Raw genomic sequence first — 14,824 nt, 5'->3', positions numbered from 1 at the left:
AGTTCCTCTCAAAGGTTTCTTCTGATGAGCTAGGGGGTTGGGCAGAGAAAGAACTGATTGCTGGGGCTGGACAACATGCTACCATGGAGAAACTGGCCCCGTTGGCACCTCAGTATCGTTCCTCCATGGAATTTTCCCTGCCTTTCTGGGCCTCTCCCAGGCCTGTGGACAGTGCTGAGCACATAGACACGGTAGCGAACAGTACATTCTTTTCCTTGTACATGTTCTGTATAGTTACAGCTCCTCCTGGATGGTACCTTCCCCAGGGACAAGTCAGCTGTGTTTCTATACCCTCCACCCACCCTGTCCCCTGGCCTTCCCCACCACAAAGGCTGCAATCATTGACTTTACTCACCAGGCAGATGTCTGCCAAGACTTAATTCAAATCAAGATGTCTCTTGGGGGCTGGAGAGTTGGCCTAGAGGTTAAAAGCACTGGTTGCTCTTCCAGAGGACTAAAATTTGATTCCCAATACCCACATGGTGGCTCACAACTATCTGTAGTTCCAGTTCCAGGGGATCTGAAAACCTCTTCTGGCCTCCTTGGACACTGCACACACAGGGTACACAGACACATATGGGGTCTCCACACCCATCCACAAAATTAAATTTTTTAAAAATTAAAAAGAGATGGTCTTTGGGGCTAGCCACGTGCCAGGCCTCATGCCTGGGACCAGTGACACATGGGCTTGACAGTCCTGCATGTCTCTTGCCTTAAGGAAGCTGCTTAATAGGAAAGATAAAAACATAGGCACGGCTACAGGGACCTCCGTTCTTTGTTTCTAGAGTTGTGAGGGTCAGAGCCTTGGCCCTGGCAGCTCTAACAAGCTAGGTCCTGCCACCCATTCTCAACAGACCAGTTAAACAGACAAATAAAAGTGAAAAAGAAGAAGAAGATGTTCTTGATGTGACCACACTGGGAAGGGGAACATAGAAGGCCAGTAACCTGCCTGCAAGTCCACCCAGGGGTCCTGACATGAGGTTTAGGTTTAGGTGACCAAAGTTATGCGTAACTACGCAGACCTGGTCAAGGTGTGGTTTCGCCCATCCAGGATCCAGTCTCTCCTTCAAGATGATCTAACAGGTTGTCCAACTGCAAAATCTCTTCCTAGGACCACCTTCTTCTTCTTCTCCTTCTTCTCCTTCTTCTCCTTCTCCTTCTCCTTCTCCTTCTTCTCCTTCTTCCCCTCCTCCTCCTCCTCCTCCTCCTCCTCCTCCTCCTCCTCCTCCTCCTCCTCCTCCTCCTCCTCCTCCTCCTTCTTCTTCTTCTGATAGTTTGATATTCCTGGGAAACTTATAATTTCTTAGAGGCCATTGTTTTGATAATCTGATAGCCAAAGACAGAGGCTCAAGTGCCTCCTTAGAGTATCTCTCCTCCTACTGGGACAGTTCCATACTTGAAGGGCACTAGGGCATGGTCCATGCCTATATGCTGAGTCATCCAGTCCTCCACCTTCCATGTGTGCCTCTCATTTCCACCTCCTAGCCTTTGCTCCTGTGGTCTCATCCTCTGAACTGCCTGTCTTCTCACCATCCCCTTCCACTACCATGATACTCAGATCCTTCTGCTCTCAGTTCCAATGTGTCTTCCTCCGTGGGACACTTTCTTTGTTGCTCTCTATTTAGACCCTCACAGACCTTTGCAGCTCCAGATCATCCCACATCCTGTTACCCTGATTAATGTCCTTTGTACCCAGCTGTCATCTGTCATAGGAATGGAATTCTACTAAACAGTAGACTTTCAACTTACCGTGCATTTCACACATGTACCTCACATGGAACAGTACAGCCGCATTGCAGTCCTAGGGATATGTTGGAAGGAACAGTTTCATGGGTAACTTCTGGGAGCAAGTGACCTCTGCCTGAGCATGGTAGAGGTGGCACGTTTGAGAAGAGTGGCCAAGTTCCTTCCCTCCCCCTGAGTTTAGCAATCTTACCTACCATTCTGTGGATTTATTCCTGGCAGCAGTGGATGTTGCTGAGAGAAAGAATGAGAATTTGGAGTCCAAAGGTATATTTTGATGCTTCAAGCCACAGCAGCCTTTGTCAGTGCATGAAGGTTGCAGAGCTTTTGAATGCAGACTTGGACCAGGCCAGAAGTGGGGGAGCCCAGAGGAAGGGGTGGGTAGAGGACAGTGAATGTGTCCCCTTATTTGAGAACTTTTTCTCTTTCCCCTCTTTGTCCTCTTTTCTCCCCTCTTCCTCTTCCTTTCTCTCCCTGCTACCACTCGCTCTCCCTGCTTCTCCCAGCTGTCCTCAGCCCTGCTGTTTGACGCAGTCTATGCTGTGGTAACAGCAGTGCAGGAACTGAACCGGAGCCAGGAGATTGGCGTGAAGCCCCTGTCCTGTGGCTCAGCCCAGATCTGGCAGCATGGCACCAGCCTCATGAACTACCTGCGCATGGTGAGGAGCAACTGAAGGCTTGGTCAGACCCAGCTTCAGGGGTGGGATGCCTGATACAGGGTTTTCCTGGTGGTTTACAGCCCTGGCTTAAACATCACCTGAGATGGGTGGGCCATAAGCTCCATTTGTTTCTAATTCTTAAAGCTCTTGGCAAATCTCCATGGCCAGCTTATTCCCAAGACAATAATTCTTGGATCTTAAGCTAGGAGTCCTGAATTCTAGGCTTGCATCCTGTCTCCTGTCTAGTGGTATCCCCTGCACAACTCAGCACAGCTAGGAGAGGACCATGACACTGGAACCTGATCCCTCAGGAGACTCAGCCTGCAGACTTCTAGCTTGATCCTTGGCTTTCCCTGAGTTCTCTCTCCAGCTGTGTCTTTCTCCTACAAGGAAGACATCTCTCATTAGAGAGGGAAGATGTGAAGGGTCTTAGATTTTTGCAGTGAGTCGGGAGTTTCCAGACTTCCTACAGGCCCAGGGTCAGCACATTCTCAAAAGGAAAAAAAAAGCTGCTAACCCTCCCTGCATGCCTATGGAACAAGGAGAGTTGAATCTGAGGGGTGGCTCCTGTCGCCTTACACAGTTTTGCTTTGGGGTTACCGGGTGTGGGCCCCCTCTTCCTTCACTCGGATTCTGTGGCTTTAGAGTGGACAGAGAGGGGTTTCCGAACACTGAAGTAGCATGTAAGAGGATCCTTGCTTGAAACCAGATAGTGTGGGGCCTATTTGGTGCTGTAACTCACTCTCTCTTGGACAGGTAGAATTGGAAGGTCTTACCGGCCACATCGAATTCAACAGCAAAGGCCAGAGGTCCAACTATGCCTTGAAAATTTTACAGTTCACCAGGAACGGTTTTCGGCAGGTAAGCCTCCCTATGGCTTGTCTCTTGTCCCTAATTCCAATGGCCTCCAGCTGTCAAGTGTCCTGCCAAATAGCAGGCTGCAGCCGGTCTGACCTAGGCTCCTGAACTTAAGCTGCCTTGTCCTTTCTGGTCCCAGAACAGCCCATGTGGGCTCTCCCAGCAATATGTCAGGAAGGAGGCAACCATGCCTTGTAGAGAGAGGAGACAAGGCAGTGTCACGTAAAAAGGAAGGCCTCTCCATTATCAGAGTGTTCTTTCTCTGAGAACGATTTGGGAAGGGTTAGGGCATTTTCCCCAACCCTGGAAGCCCTGCTGGACTCTAGGAGCACCATTGCTAAGGCAAAGGGTGGATCCCATGTGGGCTAGGCTAGCTCCTCTTCATGTTGTAATAGACTACCCCTCCTCCTGCTCTTCTCCAGCCCATCCCCCCCCATGCTCTCCTGTCTGCTGCTGCTGTTTCCATCACCCACTGTAGGGATGCTACGCCCTTCAGAGCATGTTGGTTCTCTTTATGGTTCTTCCTTCTCCATTAAACCCTCTTGCTTCCTTTTCTCTGATCCTCTATCAGAGGAAACAGATTCTGACAACCACTCTAAGTGTCTCTCTAGAAGTCTTTATCCTTCCTAGGCCCGAATAATAAACTTCCTTTATTTAAAGGCCTCTCTAATGCAGGAAGGGCTGGAAAGAGCTAGCCAGACACCAATTACAGTAAGAAGCAGGCATATTAAAGATCTCCTGACTGTCACAGTGGTTGAATGAGGAAACATCCCACTGTAGAGCTTGAATAGCCACTCTTCCAGCAAATTAGGAAGAACCAATTATCTTCACCATCACCACCATCAAGGTGGCTACTCTCATATATTGAACTCTTACCATAAGATGTCACGGTAAGTTTAGCATGTGTTTGCTTGCATAAGCTTACAAAGCAGATACTTTCATTTACCTTCTGTCCTAAAAAAAAATAATAGGTACTTTGTGTGAGGTGTTTGTGATCACGAATATGTGCATATGTGTGCTGACATCCACATGTGTGTGGATGTATGTGGAAGCCACAAGTTGGTATGGAGTATGGACTCTTTTTGAACCAGAGCTCAGGAATTCAGCTAGACTGGTTGGCCAGCAAGACCTAGGGACCCCCTCTCTTTCCCACCTGTCCTGTGCTGGGATTACAGCCATACATCACTGTGCCCAGCTCTTTATGGTACTGGGCATCTGAACTCAGGTTCTCGTGTCTGTAGGGGAAACATTTTTCTGACTTGTCCCTCTTCTCTAGCCCCCAAATGGGAATGTTTTATTAATGCCGTCACCTGTGAGGTTTATGATTGATTTGTCCCTGGACAACTAGGCTATGGCAGAACTGGTTTAGGATCCATATATGTCCCGTCTAAAGCCCAAGTCCTTAACTGTTGTGGTAAATTATGTATAAAACTCACTTAGGTAGTTGTTAAACAGTTGTTAGATTCTACCGCATGGGAGTCTGGGAAGGGAGGCCCAGGACAGGACCCAGGAACAGATGTGGCCAACATGTATCCAAGGTGACCCTCATGGAACTTTACAGCATAGAAGCCTCTCATACCTGCCTTTGCCACACTGTCCCTGCCTCTGAGAGGGGACCCTTTGACCTTGCATAGGCTCCGCAGAGGTCTTTCTAGGTGATCAGTGACATTTTTGGAGAGTCACTCTTTGAAGAGAACAGTAGAAAAGAAAGGAGTCCCAGGAAAAGGGAGATTGCCCCCCCCGACCTAGGACGAGGTGCAGAATACTGAACAGCTGTGGATGACAACTACATGGATCAGGGCACTTCCCACATCTGCTCAGAGAGGGGCGAGGTGGGTAGCTAAAATCACGGCTGGTTCCTTCATTTACCCAACATGTCTTTTAGGGAGCATCTGCTGTGTGTCAGACATCACGTTGGGGCTGGGGAGAGCAGGCATAGCCCTTCCTTACATCAAGAGAGCTCACATTCTGGTGAGAGTAAGCTATGTAGGAAAACAAAACAAAACAAAACAGAAAGAGAACGGAAGCTGCATTTTGGGACTCTCAACTCAAATCATGCCCCGTGGCTCATCATCCCTGAATGAGTAGGCTGCCAGCCTCTAGGAAAATTGTCAGGGAGACTTTTCCCTGAGCTCCAATCTTCTTGGGGGATCTGAAGTAAAGAGCGTTCATTCACTCTTTCAAGTTGATACCTGTTGAGTGTCTCCTATTGCTGTCTCTCTTCTAGGTGCAGGTTTCAGATGAGAAAGATCTGCTTTTGTGCAGCATATGCTCCAGCAGGGGACAGATGACAGGCAAAAAATACATATGTAACATTATGCCAGCCTGCTAAGCTCTCTGAGGAAAAATACAACTGGCTAAAGAATACTCGGGTGAAGAGGAGAGCGTTGGAGGAGTGGTTAGAACATACTGCTCAGGCAACCCCAGACCCACTCCAGACCCAGCTCAGCCTTTGCCAGCCTCACCTTGGACCTCAGTTCTTCCCTATAACGATCTGAGAAAGAGCCCACTTCCTGTGCCTCCTTCATAGAGAGCACTTCCCATCTCTTGGTCCACTCTCCAGTTGGCAGATAGCTGATGGGGTTCAATGCCTCTCACTTCCTTCATTCTGCTTCTAGCTTAGCTACAACTCCACACTAGCTTTTGGGGAAGGAGGTTGAATACAATTAAATAACACTAAATGGATTTCTCAAGGAACTAATAAAAATAGTTTTTTAAACTGATAGAGATCAGGGCTGGAGAGATGGCTCAGCAGTTAAAGGTACGGGATGCTGTTCAAGAGAACCCAGGTTTGATACCCCACACCTACACGATGACTCACAACTATCTTTAATGGGAGCTGATGCCCTCTTCTGGCATGCAATTATGCATGCAGACAGAGCGTTCATATACATAAAGTAGATAAATGAGTAAATCATTTTTTTAAAAAACTGATACAAATCAATATTAAAACTATATGAAGGGAGGGAGGCTGAGGTCAGTGGGAAAGTGACCTTTTTTGGCTTGATTCCCAGTACCACCAGGCCAATACAACAAACAAGCATCTGATCAAACAGCCATTATACGCAGATAAAATCAGCACATACTTATTAACTTTATTGGTGAGAACCCCTTCAAGATAACTTTCAGAAATGCATCGAAAAGGTAAATGAACTCTGGGCCACTGAGGCATCTCTCCAGTACACAGAAAACTATTTTAATAAAGATTTTTTGTTGTTGTTGTTGCTTATTTGTTTGTGGTACTGGAGACCAAACTCAGAGTCTCAAAGATCCTAGACTAGGCAAGCAATCTATCACTAAGCTATTCCCCCAACCTATGAAGGAATGCCTTTTGTTAAAATGTTTTTCAGTAATGGATTTTTAAAATACACATTTTATAATGAACATGGAAAAAAGTCAGCATCATCAGCCCGCCCTTAAAGTACCATTTTCAGCCCAGCCTGGCCAAGACCCAGGAGTCTGCCCTGGGGCTTTCTTCACAGCACCCACTAGTGGTAAACAACAGGCTTCTGGAATTCAGGTCTGCTCAAGGGTTACCCACAGAGCTTGCCTTAAAAGGTGTGTCCCCAGGCTCCAGAGCTATGCATTTTTCCTTTAGTAAAGCAATGTGTTCTAGGAATCTGTTAGGCATCTCTACAGATGCCCTCACCATGTACCTACAGTGAGCTGACCGCAGGCTGTCCTTTGGCAAACACTGTGCTAATAGGAGATTTGTTTGGTTGGTTTGCTCTCTCTGTGTCCTACCCCATTGTTTTGAGTTTTTGTTGAATGGAATCTGCCACACAAGTGACCATTAAGGGGGATATTGTTTTGACCTTTTGCTACCCTAAGAGACACTCAGTCCTGACTGGACTTAGAGAGTGGATGGTGAGAACCTTCCTTATGACCTTGGCTTTTCAGCAAGTCTGGAGACTGTCCTGCTGCTTTGCTGTCTGGTTCAGGTGCTGTGAATACCAACTGGAAGGCCGTGTGTGATATATCTCGCGCACAGATGCAGCTTCTTAGCGCCAGTCCCCAGGTCCCATCCCAATCACCACCCAATCTTTGCCTCTTGACGGGCGTCCTTCCCTGCTTATTACAGGCTGAAGAAATGGTTTGAAAGGGGATAACTAATTAGGCTTCTCTCCCAGGGTGGGAGGAATGTCAGTACCTCTGCTCTGATATTCTCCCAGCTTTATCCAAGGTGATGTTGGTGTGGGAAGGGAAGTGACAAGGAGCTGGAGGATCATGGGAGTTGTCTGTGTAGCCAGACTTCACATGGTGCTTTGGGCAGATAACTTTCCGTCTTGAAGATAGTCTTGTAAGGTAAACAAGCTCACCAATAAGAAACTTCAAGCTCAATGGCAAAGGGAGCTTGCTCTGTGAGCATAAGGACCTAAGGACCTGAATTCACTTCTATAGTACCCACATAAAAAGCTGGGTGTGTCTGTGCAAACCCGTAACCCCAGCACTTCAGGACAGCCACGGGTAAATCAGCAGACCTTCCTGGCTGCTCAGCCTTGCCGTAATGTGAAAGCGACTTCAGGATCTGCGAGAGACCCCATCTCAAGTCAGTAAAGCAGAGATCTACAGAGGAAGACACTGGTGTCTCGCTCTGATATTCAAATGTGTGAATAGGGGTATACACCACGGTATACTCACATGCATGCAAAACACACACAAGCACAAACACACACATAAACACAAACACACACACACACACACACAAACATATACACACACACCAAGAACTTGGAAAAACTGGAATTTATATTCCAGTTTTTCTATCTCCAAAACCCATGTTCTTGGCTCTTCTATTTCCACTTTTCCTTCCTGCCCTTGGGTACCTGAAGCTCCCCACTCAAACCCCTACATGTCTGGTCTGTTGCTCTGCTGCCATCTGCCACCACTGATTCTAACACCCTGCTGGGATGGGCTTTCTTTAGTAATGACATCTTCTCATTCGGATTTGGTTCTGTTCTTTCTCTCCTGTCTGGGAGAACTACTATTAAGAGCTGGTTTTGATTATTTAGAAAGCACCACGCAGGGAACCCAGTGGTCTATAATTGGTAAAATGTCTGAACCAAATACCATATTCCCTGCTGGTGGCTGATTAAAGGATTTTTACCATTTTTAAAAATAGTCTTTCAGAATTCAGAGTTAGTTTTTTACCATTTTAAAAAATTACTATTTTGATTCTGCACGAACAGTGTTTGCCATCTTGGGAGCTTCCACTACAGCCCATTTGGAAGAATGCAGGGGACATTCTGAACCATCTCTCTTATTATTTATGGGCATAGAAGTCAATAGTACTGCCCATCCCTCTGTGTCTCAAACTGCAATGTTTGTTCTCACTGCCTCCCAAAGGTGGGCTGGCTGTGGCGGTGGGGGTGGGGGTTACAATATCATTGTTTTCCTTTCTGTCTGGGAAAAATCCTCCTCGAAGCTGGAAGGAAAAGAAGGAAGCCTTGAGGAGACCCTTAATTTCCTTCATTTAACTTCGTCTGAAGATCAGAGACGGCGAGCTTCCCCTGAGCAGCGTTGTTAGCTTGTAATAAGATGTGCACACCTTTCATCTAAGGCTCGGAAATGGCTTAACAGGGTCTAATTAAGCCTTTGGGGTTTGACATCCCCAACTAAAGATGCAGATCTGCCTTTTCCCCATTGCTTCACTGTGTCTCCCAAGCAGGATGGGCTCAGGGGTTTGTGTGGTGTGTGTGTGTGTGTGTGTGTGTGTGTGTGTGTGTGTGTGTGTAGTAATGATGGTAACTCCTCATATTTGGTCTCACAGAATCCAAAGATGATTGAAAATAGCTTAGCTTGGCACTGTGTTTGAATGGCTATACTTATGTGCAGAGCTGGCTCTCCTGACATCATAATAATAGCTAACATTTATTGTCGCCTACATAATGTACTGTGCTGGGTGGTATACGTATATATTTAAATTTTTACATCCTTTTATCAGCCTGGCATGAAAGCTGTTCTCTCATCTTGTAGGTGGAAAACTAAGGCAAAGAGATGAGGGAACATATCCATCTTCATCTAGGTGGGAAGTGGCAGGCTCAAGAACCCAGTTTGGATTGAGCTTCCTCAGAACCCAGAGCCTTTCCATTATGCAATGTTTACTCAGAACATGGGGCAGAGAATACTTTAAGCTTCTTTGGTCGTCTACCCCATGCAAAAACGGTTTGCACTGGGACACAAAAGAGACACCCCACTCTCTCTGTGAGCCCCCATCCCAGGCTGGAGAATTAGCAAGCCCTTTAGAGATACCTTTCACACTCTTCCAGGTACTGGGTCAACCTCTGCCTTCTAACTCTGCCCTGTGGAACATTCCAGAATGGTCTGCTTCGTTTTTTCCTTGCCAGCTCTTCAAATATGTAAAAACAGATTGCTTTTACTTCACTCGTTCATTTTTCCATTCCTGAATTAGGCTAAAAAATTTTTTTTTTAAGATCTACTCTTTGTCATAGGCTGGGAATGCAAGATAAAAGAGCCATACTCCACTTAAGAGCTCAAGATCTTTAGGGGGCTGAAATTGCAGCCTGCAATTGCCTTAGAGTACTCTGATTATATGCCACTTGTTTTATCCTTCACTGAGCAGTGGGCTGTACCTGTTCCCAACGGAACATAGCTTACCACTCTCTCACCAAGGAAGAACTAGGGGCTGTCAGGTGCTCTAAGAGCACAAGACTGCAGACAGGGTGCACTCTGACCATGGGGGGCTATCAGTCACTTTAGACTGGTACTCAGTTCTCACTTACCACATTAGCCTGCTTACAGTAATTTCTTTTTCAAATGTGCCATTCCTTCTGAACTCTGGGTCTTGGGGTCGTTTAGTTACTGTACTTGTCAACTTCTTCAGAAATACACTCAGTTCTTCATGTGTATACTTTTCACAGAAACTAGACCCGGGTCAGCCTTCCCTGGGACAGCTGATCCATTTGACTCTGTTTCTATAGAAATGGAGAAACTGATGGGATTGACCTGGAGAGTGCCAGGAAAGTAATGTTGTGCACAGATAGCCTTATTTTCCAAAACAGGGACAAGCTCAGAATTCACAAGGCTCGTTTCAGAAATGATTTCAATGCTAGTCTATACAGAGGCAGGAGGATGGATGGGATGGCTTATCTAAGGCACCCTTGTAAGCAGGGGACTCCATCATGCAGGGTCTTCAGAAGGAAACCCGGAGCCAACTTCCCGAAGATCCTGCAGGTCCCCGCTCACTGCCACAAAGTGGTAGCTCTCTCTATTCCTTCTGCCCCCTCTCTCCCTTTTTTTTTTCTCTCTCTCCCTCTTCCTCCCTGCCTCCTTTCCTGAGGGCATCCCACACAGAGGCAGCTCTGCCCCCGCTTCCAGGGAAGTCTGGGATCCTCGGGTGTTGGCAGTTGAGAAGTCCTGGCTCTACAGCACCCCTGAGGGTGCAGAAACCGCGAAATTTCTTATTACAGCCAGCAGCAGAGCAGAGGCCACTAGGAAATGGTTTCTATTCCTCCGAAGATAATCTGAACAGACCCGCTGTTGGGGTTCGCAACCTTCCCTTCCTTCTGACCCTGCCCCCCCCCACTTCAGAAGCAATCAAATGTAAAACAGAAAGCTCTTCTTCACCCTGCCTGTCAGTAAGTCTATGCTCACACTTCCTGTGTGTCACAGCGGAGGGACAGTATGGCAGGCGTCATGCTCTCATAGAGAGGTCCTGCCCAGGTCTACACCTTTGTCCCCAGCCCCTCTGCCTCTGAGCTGCCTCTGAGACAACTCCAGTTTTTTCTGTCCTCTAGTGAACAGCCATTGCTCAGATAGCTTGCCTGTGGGAAAGGCAGCTCTGAGAATCCTGTGATTGTCACTGTCTAATACATTTTCAATTTGAGGAAGGAGTTTACCATAAATATGCAGATCCTTTGAAGCTGTTTTTGCTGAGACCTGGCTCAGGGCGCTGGAGCCTGGTTTGATTGCTGGAAATCGTCAGCCTCAAGTGCCAGCTTCCCAGCTGGGGGACAGACAGACCTGTGAGAGGGGACCAGTGGGGGAGCTTGCAGTGGGCTGCAGTCCCCCAGAGCCAGCTCTGGCTTTGATGAAGAAACTTGGGCTGCAGCTCCGCAGAGTGGGAAGGTAGCTTGGGGATGCTTTGAAGGTGACTGAAAAGTCACTCATTTCTTCTATTTAATTAAAGAGTCAGGCGAGGGAGGATTGGGGTGGAGTTTGCCACAGTCAGCATCGGGGGCAGGTCAGCTAGGCCAGCTATCTAGAAAGGCGCTGATGTAGGAGCGTTTCATCAGGTTTGAAACCCTGATTAACTCTATTTGCTTGTAGAATGAAGGGTCTTGTCCTTCCAATAAGCCTTCCGTCCTCTCGTTTTCTATTCTACCTTCTGCCTCAGTCATGGATGCTGGAGGCCTTGGACATACAGGCTGTCTTACAATCACTCCTGTGCCTCCCTTATTTCCAACATGTTCATTTCAACACTGAACTCAGAAGGCTGTCGCTGCACCCCTGCTCTGTCAGTGCTCTCCTGCTATGGCATCTTTCTCAGAACCATCCTCCCGCGAGTGGGGCCTTGTGAGCTGGGTCTAGCCTGCCCAGCAGAAAGTGGGTGTGGCAGTAGAAGAAAGACTCAGCACTCACAGGGCCTGGAGAGGTGACTGTGTGGGCCATACAAGTGTGCCTTCCAGGTTCCAGGGAGCTCAGAGACGAGAGACATCAGAGCCCAGAACCTGTGGGCTTTCTAAAGCCGCTTGCTTCCCTTTTCCTTTAAGAGAATTCCATACTCCAAACCTCTCATAAGCAACAGCATTTACATCTTTGAATTGAAAGATCCCCAGAATCACTGATTCATCCCTTTTACCCTTTCCATTTTTTTTTTCCATTTGGCACAGGTCCCCCTACTCCTGAACAGGTTCTATAATGCCTTCTCCCAGGAGACATGCTTGGCCCCAAGGTGAAAGGTCAAGGAGCAGATGAGCTGTCTTTGAAGGCTGTATCCTAAAGGGTTTGTTCTCTTTTCCAGCCTCTCTGGTCCCCGCACATCTGATTTTATCCCCCAAAGCACAGGACTCCCGTTTATTGGCTCTGCTGAACAATTCAGCAGCCACAGACGCTTACTCCCACATCAGCCTGCAAACAAATTAAGAGGTACTTACATTTTTGAACAGGGGGCTGGTTTTGGGCAGAGGAGTGGGATTTTAAAGTGCTACATTTGAAATCTATTTCTTGTCATGTGCCCGATCACGCTTTTCCCTGAGATCAGCCCCTGGGAGTCTGCCAGCTTCCGGAAACAGTTCCCGCTCAGGCAGGGGTGAGCTGGAAGAGGGTGATCCGCTAATTCAGCGCCGTGAAACAGCCTGTGGCAGCCAGCTCCCCCAGATAGAAAGCAAGGCAGGGCCAGAGGTGTGGGGGTACAGGAAGGCCAGGTAGAAGGAAGAAACAAGGTGGATTGTGGGTGGGTAGGAAGCTCATCTGTAGAGGCAGATGATGTAAGCTAATAGGAAGACTCAGGGCTGAGCTCCACATTCCTACATCCCAACTTTGCTTCCTACTTTCCTCCTTGGTAGAGTGAGGGGCATCATGACATCATGATCTCTGCTTCTTGGGGATTATGAAATTGTTGAGAACAAGACGAACTGTTGCTTAGAGCTGTGCTTGGGGGGTTCAACTACACTGTGCAGATTTTAATTCTGTTGTCTCACATGGCAGTGTCTGACTATACATCTCACTGTCTCGCATGACAATGTCTAATTATATATCTCACTGTCTTTTCAATATTCGCTATAATATCGGAGAAATTCTAGCCTGGTTCAGGGCAGAGACAAGGACACAACCTTGGAAAGGGGAAGGTTCAGGGGTTGTTCGTGTTAGAGCGACACAACACTGGCAGAGGGCATATGGGTACGAGCCTGTGGCAGGAAGGCATGCATTCTGCCCTGGGCTCACTCTCTGGCCTTCAGCCCCATGCTTTGGTGGCTCTGGATGGGCATAAAGATGAGAGAACCTGGGTTATGGCTACTTCTAGGAGAAGCCATCTAAAGGCACATGGAGTATGATCATCACTCACCAGTCAAGAGCAGCAGACACCCCCAAACTAGAAGTCCCACCTCTTCAGAGAATGTGGTAAGGCTCAAGTAAATGCTCTTTCCTACCCACAAGCCTGCACACAGCTGGGGGTAGGGACAGGCCATTCTCAGTCCCAGGCCGAGAGCTCAGAAGTTAAAGTGCTGTCCTGATTTCAACACCAAGATGGAGAATGACCAGCTTCCTCCAGTCTAGATGCTTTATTGGAAGCATTAATTCAGTTGGCACCTGGGACTCAGAGCTCAGAGCAAGAAATCAGCACAACTGCCTCCCCACGACACTCCTTACCTGGTGAGTTGAACAAATGACACTGGCAGGCCTGACCGTCATGTTCCTTGGCCGTAATTTTCTTAGATGGGAAGTCTTGAGCATACTTGAGCTCACTAACTGGTTTCTCAGCAGTTTGTGCTGAAATGCCTTCAGTATTCTGGGAGGCAGAGGGAGAAGAGCAAGGGAGTCTTCCTGTCTGCTGACTCTGCCATGTCCTTGTCATGTATCAGTGTGAGAAAGGCCAAGGGCTTGGCCCCAACCTACTTGGAAGATATCCTGGGAGGTTTTCAATTATATTAGAAAGGAAATCCAGGCATGTTGGCCTATCCTTTTTTTTTTTTTTTTTTTTTTTGAGTCAGGGTTTCTCTGTGTAGTCTTGGCTGTCTTGGACTCACTTTGTAGACCAGGCTGGCCTGGAACACACAGAGATCCACCTGCCTTGGCCTCTTCAAATGCTGGGTTTACAGGCATGCAACACCATGCTTGGCTTGGCCTGTACTTATAATTGCAGCACTTGGTAAGTAAGGCTAGAGGACCACGACCTTGAAGCTAACTGTAGCTACAAAGCAAGTTCAACGTTAGACCAGGCTATAGTTAAGACTTGGTCTCAGAAAAACAGAAAAAAAGGTGTGTGGGGATATGGTTAAGTGAGAGGATTGTTTGTGTAACATGCATAAACGTCTTCCTTCTTTAGTTCTACAGAAACAGGCATAGAGGTACATGCCTGCAATGCTAGCATGTAGGAGGAAGAGGCAGGAGGATCAGAAGTTCAGAGTCATCCTTGGTTACGTAGGGAGCTTAGGCTAGTGATCTTGTCTCAGAAAAGATTTTTTTTAAATATGGTGAGCTGGGATACAGGTTAAAAAAAAAAAAAAAAAAAAACCACCAAACTTTTAAACAGATAGGAGACCCAGGGATTCTTTTGCTCTTTCTGTGGGACAATTTACTACTGAAGCCCTGATCATTGGGGGTCCATTAAATCCATGAGAGAGTCATTGGGGTGTCATTTGTAATCAGAGCCAACACAGGTGCCCTGAGTTCCACTGCTCCTCTGGGTGTGAGACTTATCTGTCACTGCATCCCCCAAGAAGAGCCAAGGCTGGGGCTCCTTGGCAATAAGGGTGGAAACCAAATTCAGTGTTACATCCCAGAGGCTGGAGATCATGACTGAAAAATCTGAGCGCATCTTGGTGACAGCCAAACAGCCCAGCACGGACAAGTCTAATTGGCTATCGTTATTTGTGAGGTCT

General features: G+C 47.4%; 1 protein-coding gene across 4 annotated transcripts in view; it reads left to right on the top strand.

The window, feature by feature from the left end:
• Grik4 (glutamate ionotropic receptor kainate type subunit 4) overlaps positions 1–14,824 on the top strand; it is a 426,381-nt gene that overhangs the window by 324,442 nt on the left and 87,115 nt on the right. For all 4 annotated transcript variants that reach the window (XM_060372150.1, XM_060372148.1, XM_060372145.1 and 1 more), the window contains exons 10-11: positions 2,250–2,402; positions 3,159–3,263. In XM_060372150.1, the coding sequence (XP_060228133.1) occupies positions 2,250–2,402; positions 3,159–3,263 (258 nt within the window). The remainder of the gene's footprint in view (positions 1–2,249; positions 2,403–3,158; positions 3,264–14,824) is intronic.

The sequence above is a fragment of the Meriones unguiculatus genome, chromosome 1 (assembly GCF_030254825.1).
Source record: "Meriones unguiculatus strain TT.TT164.6M chromosome 1, Bangor_MerUng_6.1, whole genome shotgun sequence".
Lineage (NCBI taxonomy): Eukaryota > Metazoa > Chordata > Mammalia > Rodentia > Muridae > Meriones > Meriones unguiculatus.
The sequence above is the reverse complement of the archived record's forward strand: the minus strand, read 5'-3'. Positions and strand labels throughout refer to the sequence as shown.